The sequence below is a fragment of the Hippoglossus hippoglossus genome, chromosome 5 (genome assembly GCF_009819705.1).
Source record: "Hippoglossus hippoglossus isolate fHipHip1 chromosome 5, fHipHip1.pri, whole genome shotgun sequence".
In the NCBI taxonomy this organism is placed as follows: domain Eukaryota; kingdom Metazoa; phylum Chordata; class Actinopteri; order Pleuronectiformes; family Pleuronectidae; genus Hippoglossus; species Hippoglossus hippoglossus.
Genome location: NC_047155.1, coordinates 3,705,161 through 3,722,434, shown reverse-complemented (window position 1 = coordinate 3,722,434; position 17,274 = coordinate 3,705,161). Strand labels below are relative to the sequence as shown.

The 17,274-nt window shown below is 42.9% G+C and overlaps 1 protein-coding gene across 9 annotated transcripts in view; it reads left to right on the top strand.

Annotated features, from left to right (window-relative positions):
• mtss1 (MTSS I-BAR domain containing 1) overlaps positions 1 to 17,274 on the top strand; it is a 44,067-nt gene that overhangs the window by 9,138 nt on the left and 17,655 nt on the right. For all 9 annotated transcript variants that reach the window (XM_034584551.1, XM_034584552.1, XM_034584549.1 and 6 more), the window contains exons 2-3: positions 5,420 to 5,481; positions 9,760 to 9,833. In XM_034584551.1, the coding sequence (XP_034440442.1) occupies positions 5,420 to 5,481; positions 9,760 to 9,833 (136 nt within the window). The remainder of the gene's footprint in view (positions 1 to 5,419; positions 5,482 to 9,759; positions 9,834 to 17,274) is intronic.

The window sequence follows — 17,274 nt, the reverse complement described above, 5'->3', positions numbered from 1 at the left end:
CTCAACTCTTTGTGCAGGAGCTGCAGCAGGTTCACGAATTCAAGTCACAGTTTTCAAGACCATTGTCAGTAGGTGGCCGCTGTAGGCAGCCATCTGCAAAGTTATCAAGTTAGTTATTCCCTGTTTTGTTCACATTTGTAAAAACTCCACTTCCATAAGCATTCAACAGATAATGCAGTCCTCACGGATCAAAGGACAACATCACATTCAGGGTGAATGTCCTTGTTAAATGAAAGGCATCCATGCAAAGATTGATGTTTGTATTTTAAGAATCAATAGTAGATTATTTATATACAAATCCCTCAAAATATGAAAACCTATAATCCATCCGCTAACCTTGATACCAGAGCTCCAGATTTTGATCCCTACTGGGCAGACCCTGGCTCCAAAGTGCAAGATGGTGGCACTTGCATGCAGGATGTTTTAGCGTAATTCGTGTACAACGTGAGGAGTTAGACTCATTGTCCATCTTTATTTACAGAATAAATCCTTGAATGACATCTTTGAACGTTTCCTACACATGTACGTGTTTTCCAAAGTTGAACCCAAAAAACAGTTCACTGGAATTAGCCTTAAACGCGTTACCAATAAAAAACAAAATAATAGCTACCCCTCTCTGAATTATACCAAATATGTCTCATCTATTACCAGTGCATCTGGACACCAATATGTAAATCAAAAGCATTTACTCAGCAGCTTGCATGGCCGCACATGCAGAGGAAGCTGCAGCGTACACACCTAAAGTTACGAATGTGTTTTTAAAAGGCAGATCATTCTGCTGTCAGTTTGCTGACTGTTAACTGTTGTTAAATACATTTGTGTACATGTTAACTTACAGCCACAGCGTGTGTAGTGTCTCCGAGGCTGTAGCCAACTTATGGTTCTGACATTTTCCACAATTTCAACAGAATCGACTGTTTGATCTTGATGAAAAAAATCAGGCACATTCAGGGAATTGATTTCTTTGATTTACAGTAACTTAAAGCAATTGTTACATGGTGGAGGTATATGTTTTACTAGGTGCCATTCGAGCTTTAAATTGGGATGGAAACTTATGTTGTGACACTTTTAGACCAAACATTAAATCAATGAACCAAGCAAATATATTGAGAAGAACAATAATTGTTGTTTTCAGCTCTACTCTCCTTCTACTTCAATCTCCAACCATGGCAGCTCACTCTCTGACTGACTAGTTGACTTGGTCTTTGTCTCGTCAGTCTGGACTCAGCAAAGGTCAACAGGAAAGTACTCTTGTCTCGTCAGTCCCTCCACAATGTTCTGTCTTCATCTCTGTCCTTTTGTTGGTCAGTAGAGCAAGTCAGGATTATAAGGGCAGGATTAGACAATGGCAGGGTGACTACACTCACACTGACTAAAGTAACTGTATACCTGGTCACGCTGTCTGGTTGACTAAGCAGATAAGATAACAGAGCTGTATATCTTCTATACATGGAGAGCCATGGCTGTGTGAATGGGTTTACTGTGTCAGTGCCAGTAGAGCAGACTGTTTCCACTCGGCTGTACGGTGTTTATACACCAAAAGCTGGTTCAGATTAATGACTAACATACTATGCGTGTAAGACAAGTGTCCATCACAAGTTCCAAAGAAAAAGATTACCTGACAGAGCTTTCAACTGTTGTCAGAAGACAGGAGAAACCATTTTAACCAGAGGAAAAAACCCACTATTTGAGGCAGGGCCAGTCTTTTTGCCTCCTTGAAAATCACAATCAAATCAAACACCCAATTGTTGGCTCAGACTAAATAGATTTTCTCCCCCTGTCTCTAGAACCATAGCAGAGTAAAGATGTAAGTGTATCTGTCCAGCCAAATGATGGTCGACAGCTGTTTTGTTTGCAGCTGTCTCTGGGAACCCCGCGGACGCCGTGAGTGACCTTCTGTGGGGCCTGGGACCCTAATTTAGCAACCGCTGCTTTAAAGCTCTCTGTATCAGGCTGGACCCTGAGACCCTTCTCTGTGGTGTTCCCAGCCCGGCCTGCTGGAAAGCCAGGGCTGGTATATTTTGTCTTCGACTGAGTGTGACATTCCTGGCAGTCACAACAAATCCTGGCAGAATTTGAGGTTTAGGCGAGAAGTGGTGAGGGAACAAGAGCGGCACTGCGAGAGCTGAAATCCAAGCAGCAGAGACGTTTTATATTGTGTGATCTTGGTTTTTTAGTGCAACAACTTTTTCCTCCATGACCTTGAGTGCTCCTATAACATCATAGATAATAGAGCCTGACCTGATAACATCAATATCAGGGTTTGTTTGCTTATATGCACTGAAATAAAAGCGTTTATTTTACAGAATAAACGATAAAGAAGATTGTTAGATAAATGTTTCTTTTCATACACAATTATTTATGAATAACTTTATAGTTAAAACAGTAAAATATCATTTGGATTTGATTGTTATTTAATACTTTGGCAAATATAATGGTATGATAATTGTTTTGCTCAAAAATCCACATTGGTATTAGAGTAATAGATTACAAACGTTTCAGCAAATTAGAGCTGCAACGATCAGTTATGATTGGTCAATCAACACAATCAATTAATGGTTTCAGCAATTTTCAGCAAGATAAACTAATTTGATCATAAGAGTTTGAATTGAAGATTAAACTGAACCAAGGGAAGGCACATTGAAAACTCCTCCGGTCTCTACAAGAATAAAATCATATGGTTGGATAGAAAAATGTACATTTAGTTCAACTTCAGCCGATAGTCCCTCCACAGCATGAGTTTAAGTTTTGTAAAGATTTCATCATATTGTGGATGCCTTCAGTTTAAAACACTATTTTCTCATATCTATACAAGTGTCCTGCTGTCAGAAATGGTTTATTTACTCAGTTCTATCAGTTCAGTGACGATTTCAACGACAAAAGCATTATTTATCGTACCAATGCTGTAAAATGACTTCCAAGTTCTAAATGTGCTTCATCTTGGATCTAGTTTCACTACAAATTTTGTTCTAGCCATAACTTATTTCCCGCTCTGCAGGGATCGATTCAGTTTTTGGAGAGTTTCATTTCCTTCCTCTTCCATTTATCGCAGGGTTACTGTTAGTCGTTCACAGAGGCATTCAGTCAGTCACCTGCAGTATTTCATCATGCAGTGCTAAATCCCTGCAGCTAGTAAACCTGTCAGCCCCATGCCGTGTGCATGCCTGGCTAGCTGGGAAGCCGGGGCCAGCTAACAGCTTTAGCGGTGTGGAGCTAAGAGGCTAATGGTGTGGCGTTGAGGGTTAAATCGGTATTATCCTCTCTCTGGTGGACGAGCAGAGACAGAGGACAGACAGGGTGACTGGGTTCAGGAAGATAAAGCGAGAGAAAGTGGGATTCACCGTTCGTTTCCAACCATTTTACATTCAGCTACCAGAACACAGCACCAGCAGCTGTTGGGCGCAGATGTAACCCAAGGTCAGACCCTGGAGCCTGAAGCAGCCTTAGATTACATAATCAATCAGCTGCTGTTACAGAAAAGACAGATTAGCATTTTTCCTCCTACAGATTAAGATATTCTAATTTCTGTTCAAGACTGTAATAGCATTATTTTTTTCATGGACAGCTTTTCAACAGATGTCGTGCTGTGTTGTTTTCATCAACATAGTCATTTAATGAAAATATGCAGCGCAATGCCTTCATGCCAAGGACAGCAAAAACGTCATGGTTTTATTTGTGGGTCAGATTTCTTCAGAATTTCTCTGACAGCTCATGCAAAGTGTAAAAACGTTGTTAGAGATCTTTAATGATATTATGAGGGGGCCAATGTAGTCCATCTTTATTTATTCCCTGATATATTTGCTTTATTCTGACATTTCAGTTCATCTTTTAGCCTCTGTGTTGGTGACAGCCTCAGCCCCCCCGCGGGTGTATTGTTTTTGGGTCGTCAGTCCGTCTGTCCATCCTTCTGTCCCATTCTTGTGATCGTGATACTGTGCCTCAGGAACGTAAGGCAAGGTTTGGCTGCAAGTCAAAGTTACAGTGATTGTCGCGTTGTTGTAAAGTCAAGAATGCCTGGTGGGATTTTCATCTGGCGCAGATGGAGGAATTCATTAGTATTCGGTGGTCAAAGGTCAAGGTCACTGTGACCTCACAAACACATTTTCTTTCCAATGTCTATTGGGATAAAATAATCAAGTCATGACATTTTATATCCTCACTCAACTACGTGCAAGACGGCAACAAAGATCTCGGGAAGACGAGGGAGAGCTTTTGGAAATTAGGCTTGAGCCCGGTGTCAATGTGCTGTAAACAAATCACGATGCTCTCTGCAGCAGAATTCATATGTCCTGCCTCTTGCTCCACCCAGACTTCTCCTGGAAGTTTTCCTGTTGTGAACGTGTCTGAACCAGACAGTTGCCTGCTGCGTTCTTTATACCTGAAAGGTAAACTGCAGAAAATGTCTGAAAAACTGGGTCTGGACATTTTGCTTTCTGAAAACTGCTTATGAGTAACTGGTTTGTGGAAGCATACAACATTCAAGGCAGTGTTTTTTAGTTTATACACCAGGTTGGTGAATGGGGATGCATCTATTAGCCCAGTGAAATTCACGTCATAAATAAAACTGAAATGAACCCAGAAATTCCGAGATGACTTTGAACATAAAAACGTGATTTCATGGGGAGATCGATCACAGCTTTATGACAGCAGCACTGTTCTGCTTGTAAAAGGTTGTTTATGTTGTTGGTCGGCCTGAGACCCGGCAGCATCTGTGTTCACGTGAAACCCAGAGAAGCCAAAACTAACACAAGGCAGTCGACTGTTGATTTTCTTTTACACGGTTCTGAGCTGCTGGTGAAATGAAAACTGTAAAAGGAATGTGATGTTCAGTGCCGGCTAAAAACGCAGAGGTCACACCTAGAGCTGCAGTCAACAGAACAGTGAAGCAAACATTTTGATAATCAGTTTGTTGTGTAGGATACTAAGTATACACAAAAATACTGATTACTCTACATAATACTCATTAACTTGCAGTGTAATGTCTTCCTGTCAAAATACATTCAGTCATTCTTCATTTGTTCCTTCTCCCTCTACTTTGCTCCTTCTCTTCCACGCATTATGTCAGCGATTTCCTCTGTGCCCTGTCTTCACGTCTTTGTTTTTTAGTGCACTTAGTGGATTTCATATAATCTGATTTTCATTTAGATCTGATCTCTAATTCACATCAGTTAAATCCAGTAATCCTCACAGTTTTAAACACTCGTACTGCAGCTGTGTGGGAAAGTCACGAGATATTCAGATATTTCTCCCTTTGTCTGCTAACACACACAATTGTCTTAGGTTTATGGTTATGAAATACAAATAGTTAAAGAACCAGGTCTAATATCTCTGTTAAACTCGGTCAGTCCTCTTGTAGTCACACCCGTGTGATGCTATTGTGGATTTAATGTCTTTGGTGTCCTCTGTGTGTTTGCTGCAGGCCAGTTATCCGACATGGGAGGACTTTGTGACCAAAGGAGCCAAACTGCAGTCACAGCTCAGGTAAGACACACAAGCATTCACATTTAAATTCAATGGGTCATTAGTGATGTATTATCAGCTCGTAGTCCCCCGACTAAACCCCGAGTCAATGTTATCGTAGAAATCAAATCTCAGGCGAAGTGCAGCACCAAAAGGCTCACCATGATGCTACAGACAAACAATCACATTATTAACTTTACAACTTGGTATTTAAATACTTTATACTATATTTTGTCATGCATATGTTCCTTTATTCAAGTCCTGCCAGGAGTCAAAGGTAGATGTGTGCACTCTTCTCTTGTGTAAAACTGCTGCTGACACAACACCTGCCTCCTGTCCATGCCAGTATCCCATTGGACGGAGGTTATGGGGATCAATATATTTGGGGTTGAAGTTCTGTTTACTTTAACTCACTGTGCAGCCTGGTTGAAGACAACTGGTCTCCTGCCACGCTAGAGACAACAGAGCTGATCTCTCTATTGGACATAATGGCTTGTCTCACAAATCTTCCTAGGTTTGGTTTGAAAGCTGCGTGGGGGGGGGGGGTCATGCACAGGTTGTCATTAGCACTTGGTGAAAAACACTCATCCCTGGAAAATAGCATAGTGATGTTCAGTAAAAAAAAAAAAGTTTAATCTGGCTTAATTTAGAGTGATGTTATTTTCTAAAAGGCTCTCCTGGCCAATGGAAGTGCACCTTCCTGTTGGATTACTTTGTCATGTCAATGCTGATGCTTCACCTGCCGTTTACCTTGAGATCTTTGAGATGAAAATGATTGAAATTGGTTAATCCAGCATCTTGTTCTATTTTCATTGAAGGCGGGTTTTGGTCTAAACGCCCACTAAGACTCATCATCATCCAACAAGTAAAACTGACAAAAATATCTGGGTTTCTTTCAGGTTTTTCTTATATTAGATTTTGCCTGATCCAAATCTCAGTTGGTGAATATTCTGTATTTTTTAAATCTTTTTTGTTTTATTATAACATGACTCAGGAATGGTAGGATGTTTATCATTAGTCTTAAAATCCAGGTATGTTATCTGCAGCTTTATTAAAACATTTGAAACGAGTAGAAGGGCACTAAGAGAGAGAACATCCCTCCACCCAGGCCGACGCCCAATCTTGCACTGTTAAAGAAAATCCATTCAAAGGGTTCTTCCCTGGCTCAAACCCCACCCCTCCACCAAACTTCATGACAATGTCAGGAGTGTTTATGTAATTCTGCCAACAGACAATTGGCAAAGGAAAAATAACCTCCTTGGCGCAGGTAGTAACTGAAAACAGTTCTTCTGGCCCCTGGTCTGCGTTTGACGTCTAGTAGCCCTGCAAATAGTCCTAAACATACTGTGATTGTTATATTCGGTGCTTTACATGAAGGCTGCATGTGTTCTGACTCTGACTCTGTCACCCACACAGTGACCCAGTAGTCGGCTCAGTCTAATGACAGTATAATGGCTGTGCTTCCCAGTGGGCGAGTTTACTTTGATAAGCATCTCTGTGCCTGCTGCAGCCAGTTACAGGCCATTAGCCAGCTACACACACACACACACACACACACACACACACACACACACACACACACACACAGATGTAGGCACAAATAGGACATCCACACAAAATTTGAATGCTACTTAGGTGATCTGCTGCGGACACACACTTTAGACACAATACGCTTTAATCAAGACTCCACCCCCACTGTTGTTTGTTCATTAAACCACCATAAAAATATATTTAACAAAAACGATTTTTAAATCTCATGCATAAAAACATAGACATTAACTTGACCTTACGTCAGTGAACATTTCTGGGATAATTAGGCAGGATGTTCTAGACTTGAATCCGAACCTCCCGAGCTTCATTGAACTCAACTCTTCATCAGATAACTTTTCATAGTTTAATGAAGTCTAAACCGATTTGTCGCAGAGAACAGTTGATTAGATTATTGTCAAAGAGCGGCTGTGGCTCAGACCAGAAGAAGTCTTCACGTGATTCACATGAGTTTGTCTGTAGACGAGTCTGAAGGCCTCCGACAGAAACAAATGTAGACACAGCAGACGTGGTTAAAAATGACAAACAGTAGTGGTGGTTAGAATGGGAACTATGGGCTGGAGTCACGAGGGTGGGGAGCTGGGATCTTGCTGCACCCAGCACAAATCTCGAGGCTGTGGTGTTTATTGTTGTGCAGATTAAATCATTGACAGTCCTGTGCAAAGGTTTTAGGCGCTAACGCCACCCGAAAAATATACATAACAGCTAAACTGTTACTATCATTAACTCCTCATCAGTCTCTTATTCTGAAAATACAAGTGGGCAGATACAGGCAGTTACAGTACTTTGCAGAAGTTGGATGCACAAAAGGTAAAGTGAAAATGCCATGAATATATATATTTTATCAGTTGCCCTCAGTTCACTTCAAAAGTGCCACAAATAGAAAAAAACTCAAATCAAATCAAGCTGTTTTCAGACATGAGCTCAGCAAAATGTACAGAAAATTGGGTCTGGACATTTTCCAGAAGTTATCTCTCACATTTGAACAACACAGCAGAAGATTGTCCAGATCAAACACGTTCACAACAACAGGAAAATGTCTGAAGTATTGAGACAAGCGGTGGTTTCAGGCATGACGTGACGAATATGCTGTGGAAATCCCATGATTTTGCTTATAAAGACCAGCGCCGGACTTATCGGCAAAAGATCTCAAACCTTGTTGTCTTTCCCGTGGGCTCATTCCATCATTTTACGAACATTTAACATGCTGGGCCGACTTGAACTTTTGCATTGTCACATACAGCCCCTCTGCAGAACTTCAGGGAAATGTCCAGACTTCAGTGCATGTCTGAAAGCAGCTTCAGTCTTTGCTGCGACCGCACTTTGGCTTTAAAAGCACACGCTCTCCCCAGGTCATCTAAGGACAGTCCCCGGCAGACCGGTGGTTCCGAGTCTCTCTTGGAGACCCGTTTAATTAATACAAATTTTGCTCATGAAGTCTGGTGTAGAATTTCACAACATAACAGCTCCACCCTGACTTGTAATCCAGTATCTGAACTATACAACAGTGGGTATCATCTGAAAAAAGACAAACCAGAGCCTCTGTCGCAGCCCATTGGAGTTTTTGGTGTTTTGTTTTTCCTGACGAGCCGTCGGATTGTTTTGCCTGGTCGGGATCGTGGGACGGCAAATCAAGCATACGTTTAAAACCAGGAGTTCTGGTGTCCTGTAGCTCATGGTTCTTCTGCAACTGTTGGTGCACATCAAGGAAATTTGTGCTTTTCTCAATCATTTTGTAGTTCAGATATAGTTGAGATTTCACTGCACACAATGCAAACCTTGACTGTGAAGCTAATGCATTTCTTGTGTGTGTTTTAGCGTAGATGTGCACACACAACCCATTGACGGCACTGTCACCTGATCCTCTTAGTTAGGTTTGCAGGGATAATGACTGTGTGTGCGTGTGTGTGTGCGTGCGTGCGCATGGTGCAGCTATAGAAACATGGACCTGACTGGTAATGGGACACTCACAGAAACAATACGTCCATTGATGAGGATGATGTGTGTGTCAGGACGGATCCAGTTACACTCCTAACTTTGGCCTTTGAGGGTGGCGGGCCTCATGTGGCTGCACCAATCCAGCTACCAAAATAAAAGTCCTTTATTTTTCTTTTTAAAAACCAAGCGGAGGTTTGTTTGTGACGTGTCCTCGGCTGCGGACTGTGGTCATTTGATCTGAACAAGGGAAGAAACTCTTTTGTAATTTTTCATGGTTCACTAAGCAAATAAAGGTTTGACAACTCGCATTGTTATCTGCTGTTTGTGCAACAATACGGCTAGTCGATCCTATTTAGTTAATATAAGTCAGTTTGTCATATTGGATGTGTGTTCGTAGGGTTGAACTTGAGGACAATTAGGCCTCGTCTACGCTACGGCAGATATTTTCTGAACGCATACTTTCTCCTGCTCTCCGGCTGTTTTCTCACAAAGGCTCACTTGGACATTTTCTAGAGGTTTTCCTAAGAGGCTGGCAGGAAAAGTTTGGGAAAATATTTGGAGCAACTGACTCGAGACGTTTGTGTTCTCCCATACAGCCCCTTTGGAAATATTCTGGAAAATATCCAGACTTCAGTGCATGTCTGAAAGCAGCTTCTGCCTTTCAAAAAACCGGTTCCCACTTCTCTTTGAACTGTGTCTTAATGAGGCAAATGTGTACACCTCGTCCACATGGCACATTTGTCATTTTAATTATTTATTTATACAACATACCTCTGTGTTCAATTGATTTATATGTGTTTGTCTTTGATTCAGGACGACCATCGTGGTAACTGGAGCCTTCCTGGATGCTTTTCAGAAGGTGGCAGATATGGCAACCGGGACCAGAGGTAAACACACACCTACTCACACACACACTCTCCTAGAGACACACAGATATACACTGTACCATACAAGTCAGGAGAATAGTCACTCTGTGAGTTGTTTATACGTTTATGTGCAACATCATAAAAGTGACCCAGGAGAAAAGTTCTCCCTCTGTTCCTTCCTTCTCACAGTGTGATCTTTCACTGTCGCTTTTTATTATAAATAGTGAGATCATGAGGGAACTAATTAACTCCAGTTACTCTCTGGAGACCAGGCGTTGTGCGTGCGTGTGTGTGTGTGTCTGTAATAATATAATGCAGCCAAACCATTAAGGTTTTTGCTACTGGAGAATGAAAAGTGCCAGGAAAATTGCCCTGACAATGTTTAGCACATTTCTCTTTTTTCTTTCTCATCTTTTGTGCCTTTCTGTTTCTGTTCCGTTGTCATTTTTCTTCTAAACTTTTTGTATTACTGTCTTTCTCTCGTGCTGTGAAGTGACACAGTGACACCTCATGTTCAGCTGTCTTTGTTTTGCCCTGGATTAGGTTTCACACACTAACGTTCACACACAGACACTTCATAATGCAGGTCGGTCTTAGCTCTTCAGACCCGAAGTAATCTGACATGCTCTTGTTTGCGTTTGTATTCTGAATTGGATACGACAATCAGTTTCACTGTACGAGTGTTGAGGTCATGTCCTTGACAAATATTATACACGTGTGGGACATTTCAATGTTAAAACAATGCTCCACAGATGAAGCTTCTCCAGTCACACAGTTAAAAAAGCAAGGTAACTAGAGCTAATGCTGCAATTTAAAGAGAGGGGCAATCTGGCAAAACAACAAGACATCATAAGGAGACAATTTTATGGAGGCCATGCTTTCGTAGGCCAAGTCCTCTGAAGGATGCATCCCCTCAATTAGGACACAGCTTGTAGCACCAAATGACATCAAAAGTGCAAAATGGTGGCACCTCTTTCTGGGATAATTTGGCTTTGTTATTGTACAATTGAAGGAAGTTGAAATGCATTGTCACGTAATGGAATATACCATAAATGAAGAAGACGTCCGGGAGTTGGTTGTGGTTTGCTAGTAGCTGCTAATGTAGCCTGGAGGCTCTAGCGTCATACAGGGATGAAGAGCAGGCTACAGCTCACTCCTCTCCCTCACTTCCTCGAGACAAGCAGATTCTTTCATTTTCAGTCTTGTAGACTTCTGACCCGACAAAGACATAAAACAGACATAAAACATTTTTATTGTTGGGCGACTTCTGAAATTCAAAAAACGTCCTCCCTCATGTGCATAATGTTATCAGTAGTGAGGCCGGCTGATGCCGACAACAGGCTGCAGAGACAACCTGACCCTGTGTGTTGGTGCTTTGTTAAGACAGTCAGCTGCTGGTATGATTATGTAACCCATAATTCAGTTGGTATTTAAAGGAAATCCAGTAACATGTGGGTGTGTGTGTGTGGGAGGTGAGTCATGGCCGCTCCCCTCCGTGGAAGCCTCAGCGGACCTGCTCCGTCACGTCTTGTGTCAATGTTGGTTTATCAAAACAGAGGGAACACACATTTAAGAAACGGGAGCAGAGAACATAAATGTGTAGCTTCAGTTGTTTGGTGCTGGCAGGATTTCACCTGTGGCGACCGAGCAGGTTGACAGATCCAGGAATTTAACAGTACAGTCCTTTTTTAGATACAGAAAGTCAATGTCAAATAAACGGTTGCAGGAAAGTTTTGGTGCCACTCTGCAGCTCGTCGCCATCATCTGAAGCATAAAGAGTAAAGTTTCACTGCCGCAGTATCATAAGATGTTATCTCGCATCACATGACAGTGAGCAGTCAGCACGTGCAACACGTTTACTTCTGACTCGCACGCACACTTTCACATACTAGAGCCCGGCATATGGGTCTTTGGGGGCTGATGCCAATATTAGGGAGTTAAAAATTTCTGATACAGATGTATTGGCTGATATATATACAGAGGAAATGTCAATGATTCCTGAGAGGACATTATCAAACCCTTATGATAAAGAAATGTAATTGTGGTTCAATGTTTTACAGTTTAAACCATAACTTTTCAATGAATATATATGAATAAATGACAAAGACAAAGAAATGTATAGATCTTGAATTAATGACAATGATTTATTTTATTTCACATTTAAGTCCTATTAAGCAAAATGCCAATCAATATCTAATTTCAACCAGTATCTTCAGTTTTAGCCAAACAAGAGTTTTCTGCTTTAACGCATCATTGTTCATGTAACATTCCTCAGTTCTGGGCTGGAAAAAAACAAGACACGTGAAGATGTCAGCTGTTCTGGCAAATCATGCCGGGTGTTTTTCACACTTTTCATTAATTTGATAATTAATAATTTGCAGATAAATCTATAAAACCAACTGGTTTAACCTTGCTTGGCCCTGCAGTGGACACAGGACTGTTGTCATCTGTTAGCAGTTTGCTCAGTGCAACGATATCACAGCCTTTGCAGACCATTTGTTGACCAAGCACATTCCACTAGTGTGTGTGTGTGCGAGTGCATGTGTGTGTTCACGTGCACCTGTGTTTTGACAGCTGCCTCCTCGTGCACTATTCTCTCCCTCCAGCTTCTTCAGTCTGTCAGCTGCTGAGTGTGTGACAAAGACAAAATAAGAGCTGGATTTAAGGAAGGCCAATAGTTACCACACACACATACATACACACCTACACACACTGTTACACTCTTCGTGTTGATAAATCCTTTCAGCATAGAAAAACCCTTAATTGTTTTCTTCAGCCTCTCATAAACACCCACAGGGAAACTCTGCGTGTGCACATGTGGGTGGGTGCATGCATGAGTCTCTGTGTGTTAGAACCGGTCTGGTGGCTCTCTCTGGGTTCTGTGGTTGGTTGCCATGGTTAAGGTCGCGTTCTCATCTTTCTGGAAAACACGGCATGTTTGAAGATTGTTTATCAGGATAGACAGACTGATGGGAGAGCTTCTCCGTGTCACAATGTGTCAAAACGTGTTCCCCTGCAGTTTATCTCTGTTTTCATGCCTCAGAGACCGACTCTGTTCTCATGCTGTGGCTGTGTGGACAAGTATGTTATCACAGCGAGAGCCACAAGGCCCCTAAAAACATCTAAAGCAGGTTATCTGTTGGTTTCAAGGGAAAAACTCAGGGTTAGCATTGTAGCTTCAGGTTGTGAAAGAGAGGAGTATTGGTGAAGTAGCAGACTGATAGAGAGTGTAGATTATAATCCCGATGATACACGGACCGTAGATGACTAAATGTATCCGCAACACTCAAACACAGATAAGTGACCAGTGTAGAAAACTGCAGACATCAGTGAACAGAACCAGATCTAAAAATAAATCTTCAATAAATCTTGTCGCAATCAGCTGATTTTGAAAGCAGGGTCCTCTTGTCTCCTCTCTGGTGATTCCTCATGACCGGTTTCCCCGGCAGCCGAGGAACTGTTGACGTCTTGGGCATCATGTGGCTTTCAAAGCACACACGCAAACACACACAGACACACACACACAGACACAGATCACAAGACGACTTACTGGGTGCTGACTTTATCTAGTTTCCTAAGGTCAGCTCTGTGTGTCAGTTTGCTGCAGAATGTGCAGAAATGAGGAGCCTGGAATCTGTTTGCTCCCTCCTGACCGACTGATTGACTGGTCTGCTGGTCAGTTAATCAATATAAAGAGAGAGAGAGGGAGTTGGGGGCTGGCATTGTCGCAGACTGGAAGTCAGTCTGGATTAGATGCACAATAAGAGTGCTATAATGGTTTTTGAAGGGTACCTTCACCCTTGAAGTCCACGAGGAATCCCCCAGACCGACTTCACAGTAAGGTTTTAGAGGTGGTGATCAGAAGTAACCACGAGAAGCTGCTGTCGGTGCAGAGAGAGAGAGAGAGAGAGAGAGAGAGAGAGAGAGAGAGAGAGAGAGAGAGAGAGAGAGAGAGAGAGAGAGAGAGAGAGAGAGAGAGAGAGAGAGAGAGAGAGAGAGAGAGAGAGAGAGAGAGAGATTACTTCTACTGCAGAGGAATAAATCATGTCCATGAGTTCAGCGTCGTTTCTCGGACACTCACAAATTAGTGCCTATTAGGCTCACTAATGCTATAATGCCGCCACCAGCTACATGTGTGAGAGGCACAAACTGGAACTGCGGCAGCGAGTGCTCGGCTTTTCATACTTGACTTTGAAAAATGTTGTGTCGCTCGTCTTCAAGGAGAAAACAGTACCTGCACATGAATTCCACATTAGAGAAAATGTATTCTTGCAGTGAACAGACGCTTATTTGCCGATGTTCACATTCAGGGAGACGCCAGGGAGTCGACTCAGAGGAAAAGTAAACACAGGAACAACCTGGGAGCAGAGAAAACGACAGAAATGAACACACACAGACTCACAGGCGTTTCTGAAAGGGCCACATTATGAACGGTGAGGAGGAGATGGAAGCTGGAAAGTTTGGGTTTAGGAGGAGAGGGAACAGTTCTCTCTCTGTCCATCTGCCCTTGTGTTGTTGGAAAATGGAGGTAAATTATAAACGAGTGGAGCGGCTTTTTATTCTCCTTCCATCCAGAGACAGCTGATAGCTAGCATGACACGTTAGCTTGAAAGCCGGCTGTGTGATTGTTGCTATGATGATGGCGCTGGCACCAAGTGTCGGGCACAACCACCGTTAAGCGTAAAATCCAACACAAGTGAATTCAGTGCAAGTCTCCTTGGATGAAGTGTGTATCTGTGAATGGCAGTTTCTTCATCAGTACGTGTCACTGAAGCTCTTGAATGGGAGCAGAGTCTTTTGCAGCGGCAGGTTTAAGGAGCCCTGTGGACTGTTTGACCTCGAGTAGCGCTGTGTGGCAATGTTTGTGTTTGATGCAAACGCTGTGAAAGCCTGTGCACAATCACGCGTGTGACGTGACTCATATTCCTGCCAGGGGCTTCATCAACAGGAAGCGTTGCCAAGTGAGGTAGCGACGCACCAGCGAAACAGGAATCAAGTTGGAGAACGTGGAGTGAAACAATGCAGTTCCCCATAAAAATACATAAAAGATCTGCTTTGCCAACTGTTTTATGAGGAAGTATATGCAGTTTTTGTTTCGGTCTGTCAGTCGTCCACAATCTCTTGATCGTGCAGTGTAGTCAGAAGAGACACGGCACGAAACGAATGGTCAGCTGTCCCACTTCTTTTTGGTCGTGTAGACATATAGTTTGCAGAGTTCTTTCCAGATGAACAGCACATTAAAACCAAATCTGAGAATCGAAAGCAAACTGCCACCCGTACCAAGTGTGTCTGATCTTGTCAGGTTACATTTTTACAAGTCATCTCCACTCGACTCTGAGATCCATTGAACATGTCTGAACACAAATACAACAAACGCCCACAGTGCTCAGCACCTGGCTACCGCACACGCACACACACACACACACACACTCTGACTGTCACACATGTTGTGATTCATGTGCTGCTAAATGAACAAAAACAAATTTATATGGTATAGGACAGGGCTGGGCACTATACTCATAAAAATCTTGTTTTGGTTTTATGCTGAAGTCAACGACACTGATGTAAATATTATTTGAGAGTAAAGGATCATTCAGGTTTATTGCAGCTGTAATCGTGTCTGTTCTAAACCTGCCTGTTGGGGATGGGTGGTTTTCTTGGCCTATGGTGATGCTGGTTACAGCTTTTCTTTCTGAAACTGTAAAGGTGACCTGTAGTAATTAAGCAGCAGCTAATAAAAACCTGTTGCTGGACTCAGTCCACAGAACCTGAAGCTGTTTCACCTCCTGCTGCAAGAGGAGCTGTTTATTCAAAGTTCAGTGAAGCTCAGCTCAGTGTGCAGAACCTCAAACTGGATTAAAGATTCAAAGTTTATTGAAATTGAACGCACCACGTGTCCTTATCGCACCAAATTTGACACTGCACTTCCTTGGGCCCTTGACAACACACATGCCAAGCGTGAAGCCGATGAGTGGTTCTTCAGAAATGCGAGCCACCGACAGACTGACTGACATTTCTGCAATCATGGAATAGTTTAGTGACGCCTTGTTCCCCTCTCTGACGGTTACTCCAAAAACTAAAGCGCAAGACAGTGAAGAGAAACTTTATTACCCTCACTGTTGTAAACGTCCATCGCAGTTTACTGCTTCAACTTTGAACCCCAAAGAAACTCCGAGACTGAACCAGACTGTAAATGTCATGTAAAACTCTGGTGCTGAGGGGGGGGGTCTCCACTTCCTCCCGAGGGGCGCTGCTGTAGTGCTGTGCGGTACGGACGTAGAGTCTCTGTGTTGATGTCCCTCTTATAAACCCACTCCCTAGGCAGTCTCAGTCAAACCTGACGTCCACTGATCCACCTGGTCACGTTTTTAATGTAACTCAGATCAAACCAGACAGGATTTTGAAACATCTCCATCTCAATTTAGATGTTCTCTGAGGTTGCAGCATGAAAGACTTTAAACGTTCTCTGTGCTCAGAGCTTTAAGTGCAAAAGGGAGGGAAAGGCAAATACAGCAAACACACCTCGCCACACCTTAACGATTAACCCAAGCTGCATACCTGAGTGTGTGTGTGTGTGTGTGTGTGTGTGTGTGTGAGAGTGTGTGTGTGAGTGTGTCCACATTTCTGCACACGTTCGTGTGGGTGTAGCTGATAATTAATGTTTTGTTTTCTGAGAAGTCCCAACATGATGGAAGAGGAAAAGAAAAGGGGATGGATTAAAAGGGAGAGAGAGAGAGAGAGAGAGAGGGAAGGAAGGAAGGAAGGAAGGAGGACGCTTAGAGGACATGGAGGGAATGAGAGAGGGAGGAGAGGATGTACAGAGGCAGATGGAGAGAGGGAGGATCGATGAGTTTTTGTTGGAACCAAGGAAGGGAAAAAGAGAGAGAACTCCTGCTACGTTGACAGAAAGGGGAGGAGGGAGGGATGGAAGGAGTGAATGTATAAAACGAGAGTCGGTGTGTAAAGTCAGTCCAGGTTTCACTCTGACATCACTGGAGATGGCGGATGAACACACACCTGATCGTTCACAGCTTGTTCCTTACTTTATGTAACTCAGCCGTGAGTCAGCACTGCAGCCTGCGTGTGTCTGTGCGTGTCTGTCTGTGTGTGCGCGTGTGTGTCTGTGTGCGCACGCATGTGTGTGTCTGTGTGCGCACGCATGTGTTCCCTCCCCGTGCAGCTCTCAGATTTAGATAGTCAAGTGACGTTAAGTGAGTCAGTGTGAACTCAGACTGTCCAGTGTAAATCTGCTGTGTCACTTTGTTCCATCACAGAACAGAATGATATCTGAAGTCACTCTGACTGACAAGGAGAAGTATTTTGATTAATCTGCCAATTATGCATTCGTCACTGCTTGTTCCTTACTCTCTCTCTCTCTCTGTGTGTGTGTGTGTGTGTGTGTGTGTGTGTGTGTGTGTGTGTGTGTGTGTGTGTGTGTGTGTGTGTGTGTGTGTGTGTGTGT